This window comes from Panthera leo, chromosome D2, assembly GCF_018350215.1.
Source record: "Panthera leo isolate Ple1 chromosome D2, P.leo_Ple1_pat1.1, whole genome shotgun sequence".
Classification (NCBI taxonomy): domain Eukaryota; kingdom Metazoa; phylum Chordata; class Mammalia; order Carnivora; family Felidae; genus Panthera; species Panthera leo.
This window is the reverse complement of record NC_056689.1, coordinates 70,516,847-70,531,308: the sequence shown is the minus strand read 5'-3', so window position 1 is coordinate 70,531,308 and position 14,462 is coordinate 70,516,847. Positions and strand designations below refer to the sequence as shown.

General features: G+C 37.3%; 1 protein-coding gene across 2 annotated transcripts in view; it reads left to right on the top strand.

Moving 5' to 3' along the window:
* Positions 1 to 14,258, top strand: part of CCDC186 (coiled-coil domain containing 186) — a 51,972-nt gene extending 37,714 nt beyond the window's left edge. For both annotated transcript variants that reach the window (XM_042907434.1, XM_042907435.1), the window contains exons 8-16: positions 350 to 448; positions 632 to 718; positions 1,557 to 1,699; positions 4,857 to 5,112; positions 6,275 to 6,464; positions 7,600 to 7,680; positions 9,612 to 9,822; positions 11,123 to 11,342; positions 12,179 to 14,258. In XM_042907434.1, the coding sequence (XP_042763368.1) occupies positions 350 to 448; positions 632 to 718; positions 1,557 to 1,699; positions 4,857 to 5,112; positions 6,275 to 6,464; positions 7,600 to 7,680; positions 9,612 to 9,822; positions 11,123 to 11,342; positions 12,179 to 12,262 (1,371 nt within the window). In that variant the 3' untranslated portion in view covers positions 12,263 to 14,258. The remainder of the gene's footprint in view (positions 1 to 349; positions 449 to 631; positions 719 to 1,556; positions 1,700 to 4,856; positions 5,113 to 6,274; positions 6,465 to 7,599; positions 7,681 to 9,611; positions 9,823 to 11,122; positions 11,343 to 12,178) is intronic.
* Positions 14,259 to 14,462: the final 204 nt, after the last annotated feature.

The window sequence follows — 14,462 nt, the reverse complement described above, 5'->3', positions numbered from 1 at the left end:
TTTGGTAGGACAGTTAAATAAATTGCAGACTATTTCCTGTGTTAAAGTACTTGCAGCTTAAATAGAGATCTTATTAGGGAAGTTTTAACCAAATAAAAACATTAGAAAATGTCAGAAGAATGAAGAGTACAGGAAACGTATAACATAAAACCTACTCTGTGTTATGTTACGTATCTTAAGTGCTATTCTTGTTCGTGCAGAATTGACATCTTAAAAACCTTTCAGTGCAGTCCTTTTTAGTATGTAAGGTATGCATTTCACAATCAGTAAACAATGGCAAAAGCTGTCACGTTCCAAAGTATAAAACTTTAAAAGTTAAGTCATACTTTTTTCATTTCTTTTCCATTAGGAGTCAGAAGAAATTAAATCAAATGAGCTGGATGCCAAGCTTAGAGTCACAAAAGGAGAACTTGAAAAACAGATGCAAGAAAAATCCGACCAGCTAGAGGTGAGTGGCTTTGTTCTTTTCATACCGTGGATTGTGTAATAAATACAGAGGGAGAGAAATAATAAATAATGTTATAGTAAGTGTAATAAGAGAATAATAAGGCCTTTTCGAAGGAACACGCAGTAACTTTTAGATCTTGTCTGGTACATAATGATTTGTGGTTTCTTTTAAACTTTTTAAAAGATGCATCATGCCAAAATAAAAGAACTGGAAGATCTAAAGAGGACATTTAAGGAGGGCATGGATGAACTACGAACACTGAGAACAAAGGTAATTAAATCGTTAGTCATTTCAGAGGAAAGCTCAATATCTTTAATTTGGGACTCATTCTGATTTTCCAAGTGTTGGAGAAAGGATATTTATATAGAAATGTTTCAAAATGAAAGAACTCAGAGGAGTAGAATGTCGATTTCCTAGCAACGAAGGTGAGTCTCTTATTGAAATGAAAATGTCTTCTACTTTAGTCCCTTTGAACTATTTGCCACACATTGCTGTTTTACAGCACATTTGCTGTTTCTGTAACTTCTCCTCGGGCCTCTAATGTAAGGCAGTCTTGTCAGCGAATTAATTGGAAAGAAAGTTGGACTTTAGAACTGTGAGTGACAAAAAATAATAGACTTTATATTTCTCCCATATAGTCTTGTACAGTGTTAATTTCTAACAATCTCGTATAGTCCTTCTTGGAAGAATAGTATCCCTTTTGATATGGATGTGAAATATCATTGAATACCATTTATTTATTTAGAAATAGGCTTTTAAGTAACAACCTGGAATTTGCCATCACTTAATAGTTTTCAAAGTGCCTTTCGTGTGCATTCCATTTGTTCTCCATGCCAGTTTTTTGAGGTAAGTAGGGAAGGTATATGGTTTTCAGGTGAGGAAATGGAGATTCAGCAAAAACAATGTGACAGGCTAAAACTCCCGAGACTAAATCATAAGAAATCTGAGACTGAGTCCTAGGACTGTCAACATCCCATTGTATTTTCTTCACATTAATTAGTTCCACTCCAGAATTTAGCTTGGATTATTAATATGTAATCACTATTTGAAGTAATTAAGGAACAAGAAAATATTGTTTGTACGCTAACTTGGTTATGATTTTTGATAGGTGAAATGTCTAGAAGATGAACGATTAAGAACAGAAGATGAGTTATCAAAATATAAGGAAATTATTAATCGCCAGAAAGCTGAAATTCAGAATTTATTGGACAGAGTGAAAATTGCGGATCAGATACAGGAGCAGCATCAAAGGTATAAACTTCACAACTTTTCTTTATGCTAATCAATAGGCTCTTCTGTCTCAAGATTGTGTTCTTAAATGCCATTACTGCATTAAACAAGAATGATTTTACAATTCGACTAGTGAAAAACTTTTAAATTCCTGTCTTTGTTTGAACTTTTTTGGATTATCTTTGAAGTTCCTATTATGGCTTCTAAAAATCAAAGTGTATATACCCTCAATATTGGAAATAGCAATTTATAAGACAGAATGGTTTTTAGTTTCTTTATCCATTCTTTAACTTTCAAGTTATGTTACTTACTTTTTCTTCTCAAAGGTAGATACATACGTATACCTGTATCTTTGTGTGTGTGTAGTGCAGAGTCAGGAGCTGACCTTATTCCTTGACCTCTTGTAAAACCTTTTAGCTAGACTCTACTCGTGACATGACCTGGCAGAGCGTGGATTCAACTTGAATCCAAATACCTTCTTTTTCATACCTTACCCATATCTGCTGCTGAGTGTTGCTAAAAATTCTCACCATCATCAGGGTTGATGCTGTGATAAATCCATGGTTAGTTAGTAACCTCAACTGGAAATGATAATGATGTCCCTAGTCATAGCCTCTCCCTGACCTGGAAGCATCTATTCCTGCTTTGTTCACACTTCTGGTCTCCCTTCCCTTGATATTTACGCTTAGCGGGCAATTACCTCTTATTTTCCTCACAAAAGAAATGGGAGCTAACAAGTTCTTATCTGTCCTGTGAACTCACCAGCCTTTGCAACCTTTCTTTCTTTTCCTTTTGTTGTTATGGAAGAAGTGTTCCTGTTCCCCTCTGAATTGAGCTTTTCTCTCAACTTCTGTGGATCCCATGCTCTTCTGCTTCTCTTATCCTTTATTTCTTACCCCTCTCTAAATTTTTTGTCTTTCTGCACTTAAATATTATATATTAAAAACATTAAAATTCCTATGACTCCCCTACCCTTTTCCTGTCGTTCACAACTGAGCATCTTCGTAGAATCATCTATACGCACCCTCCACGCCCTTGCTTCCTTTGTTCTTTTTCTCTCTACGTCCTTCTAGATTCTACCCCAACCTCCCATTAAAAACTGCTAATGCCTCCTTAAATCTAGCACACGCTTCTCAGACTAAGCCTTGCTTGAATTTTCAGTATTTTTAAAATTTTACTTACTTATTTTGAGAGAGAAGGAGAGTATGAGTGCTGGAGGTACAGAGAGGGAGAAAGCGAATCTCAACAAGGCTTCACATCTAGCACAGAGCCCAACACGGGGCTTGATTTCATGAACTGCGAGATCGGGACCAGCTGGAGTCAAGAGTTGACAGTTAACTGACTAAGCCACTTAGGAGCCCTGAATTTTCAGTATTAAGACCAGTAAGCCCCTTATCTTTCTTGACATGCTCTGTTCTTCGGCTTCATTTCATATCTGCTTTCCTGGTGTTCCTCCCCACTTTGTGGCCACTCGTTTTCTCCTTTCCTCGGCAGCCTTCTCTTTGTCATAAAACTCTTTTGTTGTTATTTTATCATACCCCCGAGTGAGCCTTACCATTCCCATACCGTACTGCAGGACCTTCAGGTACTGTCTTCAGCCCTTTTTGTTCAGCTCCAGACACACAAGTATCACAGACGCCTCGAACTTTCATGTGTCCCAAACTGATTCATCTATCCTGTCCACAAATACACTCCTCTCCTGTTCCTGACGTGAATGATGCGTGTAGCACCCACGTGACTTTCCAGCCCAGGAACCTGGGGGTCCTCCTTGGCTCTTGTCTCCTTCCCCTCACACATCTAACCAGAAACAGAGTGTTAGTGAGTATCCTTCAAGTCGTGTATTTTTTCGTTCCCACCACTGCTATCATTGTCCTTTCATCTGGAAAACTGCCCCAACTTCTAAACTGTCTTTTTTTAGTTTGGTGGGGTTTTTTGTTTGTTTGTTTTTGTTTTGTTTCCCTTTGAATCCATTTCCTACACTGTGGCCAGCATAATCTTTTTAAAATGGAAATCTCACAAGCTTTCAGTGATTTCCCATTGGCTCAAACTGCCCTGTGAGCTCAGATGCCTTAGCATGGCTTGGAAGATCAGTAGCCACCTTGCTTCTCCCTCTGTGCCTTCTCTTTTTTCAGCACAATTGCTTACAAATGTTGAGTGTCTCCCGTGTTCAATGCTGGGGATATAATGCTGTCGCTGTCCCCATCAGTGTTGAAGCAACAAACAAGTCATTCCGTCGTTCCCTCTCCAGATTTAGCACATACTGTTTCTTCTACCAAAAACATATATATATATATTTTAATATGAAATGTATTGTCAAATTGGTTTCCATACAACACCCAGTGCTCATCCCAACAGGTGCCCTCCTCAATGCCCATCGCCTACTTTCCCCTCCCCCCCCCCCCCCCCCCCCCCCCCCCCCCGGTCAACCCTCAGTTCTCAGTTTTTAAGAGTCTCTTATGGTTTGGCTCCCTCCCTCTTTTTTTTTTTTTCCCTTCCCCTCCCCCTTGGTCTTCTGTTAAGTTTCTCAGGATCCACATAAGAGTGAAAACATGGTATCTGTCTTTCTCTGTGTATGGCTCATTTCACCCAAGAACGTATTTTGATGTCTGGGTCACTCCTACTTTTTCTTTAGGTCGGGAATTAGCAAACTGTGGCCCGAGAGCCAAATCCAGCCCGCTACCTTTTTTTGTAAATAAGTTTTTTGTTTTGGAACACAGCTGCTCTCATTCCGTTATGGGCTGTCCGAGGCTGCTTTCACACCACGGTACCAGGGAACAACAGTCGCCACAGGGCCATGTGCCCTAGAAGCTTAAATTGTTTACTGTCTGGACTTTTTGCAGGAAAAGTTTGCTAACCTTTACTTTAAGTATTCGTTTAAACATCACTTATACGAGGTGAGGCAACCCACTCTGCGCTTTCATCAAAAATGTTTTATCACACATACAGTTTCCTTACTTGAATGAAAGCCCTTTGAAAGCAAGCCCGTGTCGGTCTTGCTCACTTACACTCCCAGCTCTTAGTTCCTAGCACATATCAGGTAGTCATAAAAATCCAAATAACTTGGATGAATGCGTAAAAGTACCTTCATAAAACATTTTATTTGATGAAAACTCCCAAACCATTAACTTAACGTATTTTAATAGTTTTTTTTTCCCTAAACATAAACTTTGTTTTTTAGAGGTAAACAAGAAATTGAAAATTTGAAGGAAGAAGTGGAAAGTCTCAATTCTTTGATTAATGACCTACAAAAAGACATCGAAGGCAGTAGGAAAAGAGAATCTGAGCTCCTGCTGTTTACAGAAAAGCTCACTAGTAAGAATGCACAGCTCCAGTCTGAGTCCAATTCTTTGCAGTCACAATTGGATAAGCTTTCCTGTAGTGAAAGTCAGTTACAAAGCCAATGTGAACAAATGAAACAGACAAATACTAATTTGGTAAGTATAAATTTACATTTAACTTTTATTTATTTATTGATTTATTTATTTATTTTAAATTTTTTATGTTTATTATTTATTTTTGAGAGAGAGAGAGTGTGTGAGCAGGCGAGAGGCAGAGAGAGAGGGAGACACAGAATCGGAAGCAGGCTCCAGGCTCCGAGCTGTCAGCACAGAGCCTGACACGGGGCACAAACCCATGAACCGTGAGATAACGACCTGAGCCGAAGTCGGACACTTAACCGACTGAGCCACCCAGGTGTCCCCTACGTTTAACTTTTAAAGCAACATAGCAAGAAGCACAAATTAAATTTTCCTACTAGCATAAACCCACTGGTAGTTGAGTTAAACTCTTTTTTTGTATTGGCATTGACTTTCTGGCAATTTCAAATGCTGTGCAAAGTAACAGTTTTTCTTTCCAACTTGTTCAAAGTGTCCTTTTTCCTTCCTAATTTATAATAAAATGTCTCCCTAAAATGCTTATGAAAAAGTATTTCACTTTTGAAAATAAGAAAACCATGGTTTTTTGGGGGCGCCTGGGTGGCTCAGTCGGTTGGGTGGCCGACTTCGGCTCAGGTCACGTTCTCATGGTTTGTGAGTTCGAGCCCCGCGTCGGGCTCTGTGCTGACAGCTCGGAGCCTGGAGCCTGCTTTCAGTTCTGTGTCTCCCTGTCTCTGGCCCTCCCCTGTTCACGCTCTGACTCTCTCTCTCAAAAAATAAATAAACATTAAAAAAAAAAAAAAAAAAAAAAAAAAAGAAAACCATGGTTTTTGTCATTCCTAACTGGAATTACTGTATGTTTTTTAAAGTTATTTCAAATTTCTATATGTTTATAGTTTAAAAATGGTTTAATATTTCTGTGTTATGAAAGTATCTTCAAGTTACTCATAAAAATAATTTGAGATTTTAGTCCAAAATACAGAGAACATCGGGCATATGCTCTTTTGCATGTATGAAATGGCAAATGTGTTAATATGCCCCTGCATTCCTCTATGAGGAATTTGGAGAGCTCAGGAAACAGAGCCTGGTAAGAAGCGATTCTGGAAGAATCTACCATCATTTACCATCAGGGACCTTGTATTTTCAGGATTTTGAATTGTGAGCAATAACGGAAACAGGTATTAAAACTGGTGTGTTTTGTTTTATCCTTTTTAATATTTAGGAAAGTAGATTGTTGAAAGAGGAGGAACTGCGGAGAGAGGAGGTCCAGACCCTGCAAGCGGAACTCACCTGTAGACAAACAGAAGTTAAAGCACTGAGCACCCAGGTCGAAGAACTAAAAGATGAATTAGTCACTCAGAGACGTAAGCATGCCTCCAGTGTCAAGGATCTTATCAAACAACTCCAGCAAGGTACCAATTTCTCACCCACTTAGACCTTAATATTGTTTCTTTTAGTCATTAAGGATTTATAGAAAAAAATCTACTTTGATCAGGTTCTACCACTTTGATTAGAACTCTGTGTTCTTTTTAATGTATTAATGTTCATAAACCAAATCACTAAACCTCTTATAGTTCCACAAATAGTCTATAACATCCTCTATGTAAAGGGCACTTATTCGCAGAATCCCAAAATGTGACAGTTGGGAATGTACCTTAGGGAAATAGTGTCTAAACTTTTTTGACCACATGCTCCTATCAGTAAAAAGTAGTTAAGCATTTGTTCTCCAGTTTATGTATACTTATTTATAAATTTTAAACATGTATTATTCTACATTACAAATGTAAATTTTAAAAGAGCAGACGAAATACAAGTATAAATGGAAATTCTCATATTCTCTCCCTATACATGCTATGAGTTGTTTTGTTTAGCATCTAGGTACCTGTACCTCCCCTCATAGACCTCTTAGAGATCATTGAACCCTAACCCTTCATCTTAGAGGAGACTGAGACCCAGATACGTTATGAATTACCCGAACACAACAACTAGGACTAGAACCCAGATTTCTTTTCATCTAAAAATTCATGCAGTTATTTGGAGTGTATGCTATATGCTTGGATAAAAGATGAATAAGATATGTATTCTGAATTCCTAATCTCTACTATTCCTCACTACTTTGTGGTAAAATATGGTAAAATATGGTAAAATATAGTAATAAGATAAAAGAGTTTTAGCATTTACTTAATATGAATATATTCAGGTATTTGCCTTAAGGATTCAGTTTGTTTTTATAGATAAAATTGAAGGGAAATCTTTGGCATCACAGAGATCATCTAAATTCGTCAGGATTCTGAAAGTTAGGTCACTGTACCTAAATGATATCATCATAGTGTTGTCTCTATATATTTTGTATTTGACCTGTACATTTCTACATATCATTTTATATGAATGACTACTATAGCTCTCCTGTCTGAAGTATGTATTCAAGAAATTTCTCTTGATGTTTAAGCCATTTTTGCCTAAGTGATTTTAGCAATTAAGATCAGAGATAGTGGGGGCAAATGGTCCTGAGAATTGTCACAAGCAATCCATTTCTTTTTCCTATAGCACGGAGAAAATTAGATCAGATTGAGAATGGAAACTATGATAAAGAAGTCAGCAGCATGGGGAGTCGTTCTAGTTCATCAGGTAAAAATCTCAGGCTTCAGATGTTACCTAGTGACTGACTGTAAAAAGAAGTAGCTTCTTTGGTGTGTTAAAAGGTATTGATATGCTTTTTTTTTTTTTCTCTCATTTTGAGTTATAAAAAGTTGTAGCATTTCCAGTTAAATATTTACATTCTCATCACCGTCCAGGGTTTCAAGTTTGCCACGGGATTCTAGATTGTCTGTCTCCCTACCTGCTGCTTCTTTATTTTTTTTTTTTTTTACCTGCTGCTTCTTTATTCTGTGTAACAATTTCCTCATTTTTCAATTTAGATTTGTATCCATCCATATAGAGAGATTGGGTATAATTCTGTCTGTCTCTCTCTCTCTCTCCTCCCCTCCCCTCCCTCTCCCTCCTTCTCCCTCCTTCTCCCTCTCCCTCCCCCTCTCCCTCTCCCTCACCCTCTCCCTCTCCCTCTCCCTCACCCTCTCCCTCTCCCTCTCCCTCTCCCTCTCCCTCTCCCTCTCCCTCTCCCTCTCCCTCTCCCTCTCCGTCTCCCTCTCTCTTTTTTTCCTTTTATATTTTAACACCTGAAAACTAATGAAATGATCATTACCAGATTTTTTATATATGTGTATTTTATTTTTTAAAAAATTTTTAACGTTTATTTATTTTTAAGAAAGAGAGACAGAGTATGAGTGGGGGAGGAGCAGAGAGAGAGAGAGAGGGAGACACAGAATCTGAAGCAGACTCCAGGCTCCGAGCTGTCAGCACAGAGCCTGACGCAGGGCTTGAACTCGCAAATTGTGAGATCATGACCTGAGCCGAAGTCAGATGCTTAACGGACTGAGCCACCCAAGTGCTTCTATATATGTGTATTTTAAAATTTTTTAGCTTTTCTCATGATAAATATGCCAAAAATTATGATTGATACCATTGTGGAAATGATGATTAGCAAAAAAAAAAAAAAAAAAATCAGTATATTTGTCATTTTGGAATGCCAGGAACCGTGCTAAGCACTTCAAACATATTATTGACTCTGCAGAATAGTCGTGTGAGGTAAGTGTTATAATTCACATTTTAGAGATGAGGAAACTAAGATTCCGAATGGTTCCATGACTTGCTCCGAATTCATAGCGACAGAACTCTCAGCCTCTAGAGTCCTTTCGTGCCATTACACTACACTCCCTCTCAGGAGTTGTACCTTACAGGGAGAATCAGCTGTTCCGGTAATGGGAAAATCATGTAGTAGAAAGAACATGGGTTTGAAATTACACATAGGTATTTAGAACCCAGTCTGTCACTTATTAGTGTGCAGCCTCGAATAAGATCTATTCCTTGTCTTCAGTCTACAAAATGGAGTTGAAAAGGCTCATGTTTGTGGTATAAAAAGGATCAGAAATTTTTCTCAACTGATGTTGGTAAAAATAATAGCTAACACTTAGTGCTTATTATATGCACTGTTCCAAACACTTTCACATACATTAGCTCATTTAAATAAAGATAATCCTATGAAGTAAATAATAACATTATTCCCATTTTAAGATGAAATGACCAAGGCACAGAGAGTTAAATGACGTGGCCAAAGTCACAGAGCTACAAAGCGGAGGAGTGGGATTTGTACCTAAGGAGACTGGCTTCCGAGCTGAACCCACTGGTATATTCTGTCTTCTCTCTCTGTGTCTGCCTTTGGCTCCTCGTTTCACTTCAGGCTTGTTATTGTGACTTTTTCTGAGTTTCTTGTTTCTCTCTTGCCACTTCCTCATCCTGTTGCTGAGAGACATAATAGGCCCTTTGGTACTTCTGACATCCAGGTATTCAATAGCGAGAGCTCAGGCCAGGTAGGACTTGTGTTCTGTGCCCGGCTGTGTTAGAGTGAATATTTGAAAATAATACTAGAGGAAATAATATGTGCTATTAGAGATGACTTTAGACTAAGCACAGCATCTAAACTGATTTTTTTTTGTCTTCAGGGTCCCTCAATGCTCGAAGCAGTGCAGAAGATCGATCTCCAGAAAATACTGGGTCATCAGTAGCTGTGGATAACTTTCCAGAAGTAGATAAGGCCATGTTGATTGAGAGGATAGTAAGGCTACAGAAAGCACATGCTCGGAAAAATGAAAAGATAGAATTTATGGAGGATCATATCAAACAATTGGTAGAAGAAATTAGGAAAAAAACAAAGTATGTATTATTATGATAACACAGTCTGTGTTTGAAATACCGTTATTTGTATGGTAAAGTTACTGTTTTCAGAACTAATTATAACAAGAGCCCATCTTTCAAAAAATATTTGTTAATTTCCCAGTCTTATATTGATCACTTAACTATGTTCTAGGTTTTGGGAATACAGAAAAACCTAGTTTTTCTGTAAAACAAAAAAAAGAAAAAACAGGTCGTTAAGGTGATACAGAGAGTTCAGTGGATGTTGATTTTTCTTTAAAAATTTTTTTAAGTTTATTTATTTTGAGAGAGACAGAGACAACGTGAGCAGGCTAGGGGCAGAGAGAGAGGAAGAGCGAGAAAGAATCCCAAGCAGGCTCTGCACTGTCAATACAGAGCCTGACACGGGGCTTGAACCCACAAAACCGTGAGATCACGACCTGAGCCGAAACCGAGAGTCGGACGCTTAACCTACCTAGCCACCCAGATGCCTGAGATGTTGATTTTTTTTAAGATACTAAAATAACTTTGCATTTAAAAAGAATATTCTACTTCACTTTCAATTTTCATTACTGTGGCTCTAAGAGATAATATGGGGTTGTGGGTTATTGTTCCTGTCAGGTAGGATATAGTGGGTAATTTATTGGGCACCTGCCAAGTACAAGATTTTGTGCCTGTGACTTAACGAAATTTCATTGATTTCTTACAACTGAGTGACCTATACGTTAACTGGTGGTGCTCAGGTCAAATTACTAAATGTTCCAGAGTCACCACTCATCTAGTAAGTGACCAAAAGCTGGAGGTCTGGGCCCAGCTCTGACTGACTCCAGAGCCTGTGCTGTGCCAGAGTCCTCTTACAAATGTCATATTCTTTTAAGTAAGAGGTTTTATATATATAAAAAGTCTGTACCCATGCCTTTTTCATTTTAATTTTGAAATAATTTTAGTCTTAGAGAAAATTTTGCCCATGACTTAAAAAAAGAAAAAGGATAAAGTTCTGAGCTTAATAACAGGAAAATAGAAAATGCTAACTAAGAATGGAGCAATAAAAAAATTACTCAAAAGTATTTTAATTAAAGTAATAAAGAAATTGAAAAGCAGTGTTTGTATATCGTTAATATAAATACCATGTTGAACAAAAATGGGATTAAGAAACTACTGAATGAGAAAAGTTCCCTTATTTTCTAGTATATTTCTTTTTAACCTAATAGATATTTGTTTTATGCTAATCATCTTTATGCTTATGATTAGCCAACTCCTGTAAATTCTAATGTTTTTAATTCTGCAAGTATATAACTGACAGTGTCATTTTATTTTACAGAATAATTCAGAGTTACATTTTACGGGAAGAATCAGGCACACTTTCTTCAGAGGCATCTGATTTTAACAAAGTCCATTTAAGTAGACGGGGAGGCATTATGGCATCTTTATATACATCCCATCCAGCTGATAGTGGATTAACATTGGAACTCTCTTTGGAGATCAACAGAAAATTACAGGCTGTTTTAGAGGATACATTACTAAAAAACATTACATTGAAGGTATTTATATTTTTCATTTACTTACCAACCAGCAAGCATGGCATAATGGGGCCTCTTTCATTGCGTGAGCTGGCGTGTAAATGACCGGTTCTGTAATGCAAGGTAGCCATTTGACCCAGAGATCAAATTTCTGTATTTTTCTTAATGAAAAAGAAAGAGCAAAACATCAGCGTCACTATTGGACAGACAGTTGTTTATTTTGCAGTGGGCCGCCTCTGACCTCTATTATAGTCAGTTATGATTGATCACCGAGGCTTTAAGATTGAGGTGTGTCTTTTCTAATGTACATTCTAGCTCTACTTTTTGCAGCTATTACCTGACCTGACTGTTCTGTTTGTGCTGTGTTTGGGCCTCCATAGTCAGTAATGGATTTTAAAGAATGTTTTTATTTAATTAATTATTATCATTTTTCAGTTTTAGAGAGTGCACAAGCAGGGGACAGAGGGAGAGAGAGAGAATCTTAGGCAGGCTCTACGTTCAGCACAGAACCTGATGTGGGGCTCAGTCCCATGACCCTGGGATCATGACCTGAGCCAAAATCACTCAGACGCTCAACTGACTGAACCACCCAGGTGTCCCTAAAACAGAATATTTTAAATCTAGTAATAATTTTGTGTACCAAAATTTACTGTCGCTTCAGTAAAAAGACAGATTCTGAAATGTACAGGACTCCTTTACTGAAAACCACTGTGCTCCTGGCCAGTGTCACCGAGCATTTAAGACTCATCCTCACCCTTTTGGTTTCAAAATTTAAGCAAAAACAGTACAAACTAAATCTTTATACTTACGCTACCTAATAATTCTGTTTTCTTTCCCCCTTTTTCTAACTGGTGAAGGAAAATCTACAAACACTTGGAACAGAAATTGAGCGTCTTATTAAACATCAGCATGAACTCGAACAGAGAACGAAGAAACCCTAACGCAAAGCTCTCATTCACTAAACAGACAAAAGCCACATAAGGAGCAGGTGCCACTGCCCATTATTGTTGGAAACTTTTCCCTGCTTTGTGTGTCAGTAAAAAATTGTTTTGCTTCATCTGTATAAAAAAGTATCCTTTTACAATATGAATGCATTGCTGTGTATACTGTAAGAGCAAAAGCTTTGATGAAATTTGTCTTTGTATAGTGACAGCCTGTCCCTGAATCAGAACACCCGAAATTGCTAATGGTCATACAAAGTGCTGAACATTACTACAAGGGCTTTTGAAAACCCCTTCTCCTTATTTCTTCCTTTTAAAATATATAATGTCAAAAATGATTCAGCTTTTAAAATTCTGCATGAAAGGACACGTGTTCATCATTCCGTCATGTGCTGTTTCTCCAACGTGAAGAAAACTAAAGTGATAAAGATCATATTTGACCTGCCAGTATCCCATTTGGTTGTGTCACAGGGATGCCAGTGAGTCTTAACTTCTTGTCATTTTAATGGACGCTAATAGGAAAGCCAGCTCTTGGTCGCCAGCAATAATCAGCCATTGAATGCCTCCATCAGGTTTCCTTCTCTGTGCTAGGTACGTTTCGTCCGATTCAAATTGTTTGAGTTCATAGTTGAGTTTTTTTAGTCTTCAGTTGCACAAAATCCGATTTTAAATAACACGCTCACTTAGAAAATCTCTGCGGACTTCAGTTGTATTTTAAAATGTGAAATAGATTATTCATTAGAACAGAGAGATGAATAATGAATTCTTTGAAGCTGAAATACTTTAGTTTTACTGACATCAGGTGTTAAGATAAATGTGTAAGGCTTTTATGAAGAACCAGTTCCCCGGAGAATCCAGCGTATGGCTCTGTTAACCATTTCATTTGAGCACCATGCTTGACCATTGATAGAATTATGTATTCCAGTAGAGTGATCTTACAGTCCCCAAATGTGATGTGTTTCAGTATATTTATTTAAAATACAAAATAATTACATCTCTGTAACCAAGGGAAATTTAGAGCCAAATTTGTGTAGCCTGTTGGATTTTTACAATATTTATTTAAAATACACACTTACGTGTCGCCAGTCCATGGTATCGGTACTTCTACATCATTGAATTTTGTTCCCTTCTCTTGTAATTTGTCACCTATTATCATTTCTGTGTGTGGTTTTTCACACTTCATTACATTCAGGTCATCTCTACGATAGGACACCTTGGCTGACATGCAGATGTTGCCACAAGTGTCACTCTTGTTTTGGATTTTTGCATCCTTTTCTCTCCCCTTAAGAGAAGTAAGCTTTGGGATGATGAAAAAGCCTTTCAGAAGTTATATGGCTCTGAAAGTTGGGCTTACGGTGGCAATGTCCCGTTAATATGTTTTAACATTTTTTTTATATCAACATTGTTTAAAAGGATCATATGCTTAATTTTTACTAAGGATTCAATGTAGTGTCTTATTTTTTTCTGTGTATCGAGTTGTCTTGTCATCCAAAAACAAAATCTTTTCAGCATGGAAATAGAAGTTCAAAAACATTTTTAAAATAGCTGTAACAAGTGTCAGTCTTACCATAATGTGTCTCGTTATTTTTACCAATAATAATATATCAAAATAAAAGAAGAGGGTGAGTGCAATCAAATCTGAATTATTTTCCCCTTTGTTTCTAGACACACTATTGATATTCCTCTAGACTGCTTAGAGTAGCCAACAAAACTACATTTTTATGGCTGCTTATGTGATAGAGATTCATACACTACAATATTTGTTTTTTCCTTCCAAGACACAAAATATATGAATGGAGGCCAAACAGTGATCAGATCTAGAGTGTCCTATGTTTACACACTTTTTAAGAATATACACATTTATTACATACAAAAATAAAACATTCCAATATTAACACTTGTGCCACCATTTGGGAAAGTTAAATGGTGAAGCAACTTTAGAAGAAAGCTGTCATAAATCATGTTCTGACTTATTGTTACTTACCGCCCCCCCCCCATAAATACAAGAAACTATGGAAAACTTTTGAAGAGAATGCTTTATCTTCTTTTTTTCCTTCAGTTTCTATTGTATCTTCAGTTTCTCTTGTGGATTAGAAGGAAACAAAGTAATGTATGAAAATGTGCATATATCACATCTTTATACGAACTCACAAAAAGCTCCTGGTGTAAGGATTTAGGGATTTAGAGAGTCTTTTACTAT